This window comes from Acromyrmex echinatior, chromosome 19 (assembly GCF_024713525.1).
Source record: "Acromyrmex echinatior isolate Ae372 chromosome 19, ASM2471352v2, whole genome shotgun sequence".
Classification (NCBI taxonomy): Eukaryota; Metazoa; Arthropoda; class Insecta; order Hymenoptera; family Formicidae; genus Acromyrmex; species Acromyrmex echinatior.
In genome coordinates this window covers 7,422,200-7,428,199 of record NC_141870.1, presented here as the reverse complement: position 1 = coordinate 7,428,199, position 6,000 = coordinate 7,422,200, and the positions used below count along the sequence as shown (strand labels likewise).

Here is a 6,000-nt window from a genome sequence, read left to right as displayed (position 1 = left end):
TCATTTTTTAACTATTTAATACAAATTTGTTATTTTATGATGATTGTTTTAGGCTCGTAGCCCTTTGTCTTTTTATTTATCTATCTTTTTTGTTTAGTGTAGGCGATTGGATGCACTAACTCACAAAATTATCAATATATAAAGCTTTATTTGGCTTGCCGTGACGACGTGAGACTTGCAAGGCGAGACGGTAACGACGACCGGAAACGAATGCGCGGAGGGTAAGCTAGTCAACGCATGACAAATGAAAAGGATCTAGATCATAGCGCTGTGTGTTGCCGTCAGGCTAGTAACTTAACAATGTGCGCGTAAGCGCGGGAAACTTAGAAACTATACGCAATGCATGGGCGGGAACTTAATAATTATACGCAACATTAATTATTATTATAATATAAATATGTTATTTTATAAAAATTTTAATTTTTTTTATTTAATATTATTTTTTTAAATATTAATTTATTTTAATTATAGAATTTTATATTATATATAAATTTATTAGAGTGTATTTTATTTATAGTTAAATGAATTTATATATTTTGTTGGGAGGATTACTAAATTTAATTAACTTTAGTTTAAAATTAAGATATAAATTAGTAGAAGTAATTAATTTAATTAAGAAAGGATTTTTATTTAAAATTAAGTAAAAAATAATTATCTTAAGGATAACAGCGTAATATTTTTAGAAAGATCATATTGATAAAATTGATTGCGACTTCGATGTTGAATTAAAATAAAAATTAAATGTAGAAGTTTAATATTTAAGTCTGCTTGACTTTTGGAATCTTACATGATTTAATCGGTGAGCCAGATCAATTTCTATCTATAATTAGGTTATAAATAATTTGTACGAAAGGACTATATTTATGAATTTTAAATTTTAAAAAAATATTGTATTTTAGTATATCATTAAAAAATAAATAAGAATTAATAATAAATTTTAATTGATAATAATAGAGAAGAGGAAAGAAAAATAATTATTAGATTAAGTTTTTTTTTATTTATTATTACTTTGGCAAAATAGTGCATTAAATTTAGAATTTAATATTAAATATATAAATATATGCTATATAAGTAATAATTTTAAAGTATATGAATTATATCTTAATAAATTGGGTAGATTAATTATTTTAGAAATTTATGTATTAGTGAGAGTAGCTTTTTTGATTCTTTTAGAGCGTAAAATTTTGGAATGTATTCAAGAGCGTATGGAGCCCAATAAAGTAGGATTGAGGAGATTATTACAGCCTTTTAGAGATGCTATTAAGTTGTTTCTTTTTTAGAGATGCTATTAAGTAAAGAGGTTTTTATTGTTTATAAATCAAATTATTATATATTGTATATTATATTTGTCCTATTATTTTATTTATGATAATGATAATAAATTGGTTAATATATGAGTATATTACTAATATTTATTATTTATAATAAATTATTCATTATTAGTTTTGATTATTATTTTACTATTATAGATTATACATTTATATTTATGGGATAATTTTCTAATTCTTTATACTCATTAATGGGGGCGGTTCGGGGGATTTTTCAGACTTTATATATTTATATTGTATGAAGTCAGTTTAATTATGATTTTTTTAGTATTTGTTGCAGCCGCAGTTTTGGGATCGTAAGGTTCTCAATAATATTAGACACTTCTTCTTATTTTACACGAACACGCTACTTTATTATAAAACAGTGAGAGCATACGACTCGGATTAAACGTAGTAACAATGGCAGTAAAAGAGGCGAACGGCTATAATGGCGGGAATATAATAATGGCGAGCACTCTCTCTACTCGCGATCCGATCTCGTCTTCTTCCGTTCACACGCGACTACTTCCGGCATCTTCCTCAAAGTCACTCCTCGGCCGGTAACACGCGTCTCGCCCTCTATGTCAACGGTACTGAGGGCGCGTTTCCAACATCTCTCCCACCTTGAGTTGTGACTTCTTGGTAGGAGCAACTCAACCTATCTAAAAAAAATGAAAACGAAAATAAAATGACAAACATTTTCTAATATTTGAACCGATCCGATTTCTTGATGATACGACCCCTTCGGGTCTTTAAGCTCGTTTCTTCCAACGATTTCGGTTCCTCTTTAGGGACAGCTACAGACTCTTCGAGAGTATTAGCTGCTTTTCCCTTAGTAGTCTCTGACGTCGTAGTGGTAGACTCGATAAAGTTATCAGCTTCAGGACTGGAGTGTTCAACTTCCAAGGGAATTAGTTTTTGAATGGGTCGAACCAGTTCACCTTTGCTCGTTTTCAGTTTTACCATCCGCACGTAACCATCTTTTCCGGGATAGACTTCTCTAATGACGGCGAGCGGCCAGTCTAATCGCTTTTGTAAATTGTTTTCAATAAGCACGACGTCCCCGACAGCCACGGACGCGGAACTATTGCTGGGTTTAGTTCGTCTAGATAACTGGCCCAAGTACTGTATACGGAAACGTTTTCTGAACTCTTCTTTCAATCTTTGACGATAGCGTATCCTCTTTGCAAAGTGGGACTTGTAAACTTGATTCAAATCAGGAACACCATTTTCTCGAATGTCACTGAACATCGCTGGAGTCAGCGCTGTGATTTCAGTATTTTCCTCTGTCAAGTAGGTAAGGGGTCTTGAATTCATAGTAGCCTCGCATAAAATTCACAATCGCATAAAATTGTGTTCATTTCTTCGTAGCTCAACGAAGTTCTCTTTAATGTCCTCTTCAATAGATCTTTAAGGAGGCGGATAAGTCGCTCCCACCATCCTCCCCACCAGGCAGCTGAAGGTGGATTAAAATGCCATGTTATCTCATTGAGTGCACAATATTGGGAAACTTTCCGCCAATTAATCTTCTGTAGTAGATTCCTGGCCCCTACAAAATTTTTCCCATTGTCGCTATATACTACAGTAGGTCTTCCTCGACGTGCAATAAATCTTCTGAAGGCCTCCAGAAATTCCTCTGTTGATAGAGATGTAACCAACTCCAAGTGGACTGCACAAGTAAATAAACAGATGTATGCCTTTTGTCCACCGCTCAAAAAGAGTGGTCCAGCGTAATCGATACCTATCACTTCAAACGCTGCGGCATCTTTCACTCTGTCTTCAGGTAACAATCCAGGTGGTGCTTTCATTGTTTTCGATGCATAACATTTCCGACGACAAACGACGCATTTTCTTATGACTGAGCGTACCGTACGACGACATTGCAGGACCCAAAACTTTTCGCGTAAACTATTCATCACAATGTCAATACCAGCATGATTAAGTTTCAGATGAATATGAAAGATGATCTTCAACGTCAATAAATGAGCTGAGTCCAACACCACGGGACATCTGAAAGAAAAAGTGACTTGACGATTGGAGATCATTGTCTTTGTGCGTATTAGTCCATTATTCTCGAAAACATTTAAGCTTCGTAATCGTGAATCGTTACTTCCCAGGAATGATTCTTTCTGTGCCAGTCTACAGAGACGCAATTCTGCTTTAGTAATTTCTTTGGCAGTTAACTCTTGAGTTTTGTTTACTTGAATTTTTCGACAATTATTCACAAATCTTAATATCCACGCGATAGTACACAGAATTTTGGAATACATCGAAAATCTCTGCAAATACCAGGGGACTGTCTCTTCACTCGCTTGTTCTACGGAGGTTAGCATAGCGATTTCTTCAATAGTAGTCTCAGGGAATATTCTCTCTTTGCATCGTCCGGGAGTCTTGCGTAACTCTAAGTTAACTATGTTCTCGTCAATTTCTCCCTCCTCCTTGGGCCACTCTTTGGGAGGTAGTTTCAACTACTCCGCTTCCTCCCACCATTTCAGTTCAAGGAATTTCTTAGCATCACAACCTCGTGAGGGTAAATCTGCTGGGTTCATCACTCCAGGGACATATCTCCAAGATTTAATATCCGTAAGGCTCCTTATTTCCAGAACACGATTCCATACAAAGACTGCCCATTGTCTTGTTTGTCGAATCCATGTTAGAATGATCATCGAGTCGCTCCAGAAATAGGTCTTGATATCTTGATAATCCATAGCCTTTATGAAAGATCGCATCATCCTAGCTCTAATGGAGGCTGCTAGTAATTCAAGGCGAGGTATGGTCTCCTTCTCTTTGGGTGCTATTCTAGATTTAGCTTCTACGAGATGTATCTCGACTCCTGTGCTTGATTCAACTCGTACGAAGATTGCCGCCGCATATGCGTCTTTACTGGCGTCGACAAAAACATGAAAGGACAGTGAGTCGGGACCTCTCTCCTCTCCAAAAATCCATCGTGGAAACTTCAATATGCGTAGAAGACCTAGTTGTTGAACCCATTTAAGAAATTCATGTTTAATGTCGTCGTTTATTTCCGTGTCCCAATCCACGTTTTTATTCCACAGATCTTGCAATAGTAATTTTGGTTTTAACAATACGGGACAGACGAATCCGAGAGGGTCATAAACTTTCTGTACTTGTGACAAATGACTCTCTTCGTTATTTTCTCCGTGATCGTCGGTGCAGGAAATTCCGGTAACATTAAAATATCCCTCTTGGTGTCCCATATAAGTCCAAGCACCATTGATTGACTCTCAGGATCCTTGCCAGTGTATTTCCAATCTCTTAAATCAAATCTGGCTTGAGTCAAAAGGGAACAGGCTTCTCTCCTGAAAACTTCAAAATCAGAATAAGAATTGACACTAGTAACACAGTCATCGACATAAAAGGATTTTGCCAGTTTCTCATAAACTGCTTTCTTATATGGCAAAATGGTAGAGTTTAAGGCTCTATTAATATGCAATTCAATCGCCGCCCCTAAAAGGAATGAGCTGCTTGTCAATCCGAAAACAACTCGACGATGTCGATAAATCTCTATTTCTCCGTCAACGTTCCACCACAGGAATCTCAAAACATCTCTGTCCGACGGAGAGACGCTGATTTGTAAGAAGGCTTTCGCGATATCAGCTGTTACCCCTATCTTCCTCTCTCAAAATCGATGTAGCAATGCTGGAATAAACTCTATAAGATTGGGTCCAGTCTCCAAACATTGGTTAAGCGAAGGCGATTCCTTGACTTTTGCTGACGCATCGAAAACAGGGCGTATCTTCGTACTTCCTTCTTTCTTGACTACAGGTCTGTGTGGAAGATAGTAGCTTTCTTGGTCGACTTCAAGTACAGGTACCCTTTCAATAATCGCTTCTTCGAGCCAATTATCAAAGACAGCCTGATAGTCGTCGAATAAATCTTCTTGTCGCAATCTCTTTGTGACGCCTTTTAGTCTCTTCTCGGCTACGTCTCGATTATCTCGTAGAGATGGATGATTCTCTTTCCACGGCAGAAGAACTTCGTATCGACCTTCGTTGTCGATTTTCGTTGTCTCTTGAAATGAGGTCTTTATTTCAGCTTGACGTGCCTCTTTAGTAACACTCTCAATAGGATCCGTGATGCCCAAGACATCGAGTCTCCATAAATCTGATATGTTGGCTTCTTGAGTGAACATCGACATAATCGTCAACGTAGTATCGGTGCCACTGTCATTGTCTATGTTCCTACCCAAGATTGTCCATCCAAGCTTAGTTTCTAAAGCTGTTATTCCTTGATTTATCTGTAGGACTTTTCCTGTGAATACTTTGCCAGCAACATCAGCTCCAATCAATAGTGAAATGGATTCTTGACATTCACCGGTGTCGCTCAAGCGTATGTTTTTTTTCTCAAGTATATCCATCCAAGTATCATCGATATTACAAGGGACGTCCTGGCAGATAATGTTTTGTTACAAAGCTACGAAGTCGCATTTATATGTTCCATCTAAGTTGCCGATGTAGATCCGACAAGTTTTGTGTCTCTGAGGTTTGGTTTTAGTTCCTCCAAACAACAAGTGTACCATCGTCTGTTCGCTCTCAGTCTCGTATCCAAGCTCTCTGGCTACTTTTTCCAAAACATAAGATCTATGCGAGCCAGTATCTATGACGGCACGAACCTTCACCAAGCCTTTTGGACCTCGCATCTTGACTTTTAGTGTAGAAGACAGAAACATTTT

The 6,000-nt window shown here is 37.0% G+C and overlaps 3 protein-coding genes across 3 annotated transcripts; all 3 read right to left on the bottom strand.

Moving 5' to 3' along the window:
* Positions 1 to 2,620: 2,620 nt before the first annotated feature.
* LOC147906703 (uncharacterized) lies at positions 2,621 to 3,640 on the bottom strand. Its single transcript, XM_087416245.1, has one exon. It carries the CDS (start codon positions 3,638 to 3,640, stop codon positions 2,621 to 2,623), a length of 1,020 nt encoding a protein of 339 aa, XP_087272371.1.
* Positions 3,641 to 3,775: 135 nt separating this feature from the next.
* On the bottom strand, positions 3,776 to 4,525 carry LOC147906702 (uncharacterized). Its single transcript, XM_087416244.1, has one exon. It carries the CDS (start codon positions 4,523 to 4,525, stop codon positions 3,776 to 3,778), a length of 750 nt encoding a protein of 249 aa, XP_087272370.1.
* Positions 4,526 to 4,947: 422 nt separating this feature from the next.
* LOC147906701 (uncharacterized) lies at positions 4,948 to 5,685 on the bottom strand. The gene has a single exon (XM_087416243.1). The coding sequence runs from the start codon at positions 5,683 to 5,685 to the stop codon at positions 4,948 to 4,950; it is 738 nt and encodes a 245-aa protein (XP_087272369.1).
* Between the last annotated feature and the right edge of the window lie 315 nt (positions 5,686 to 6,000).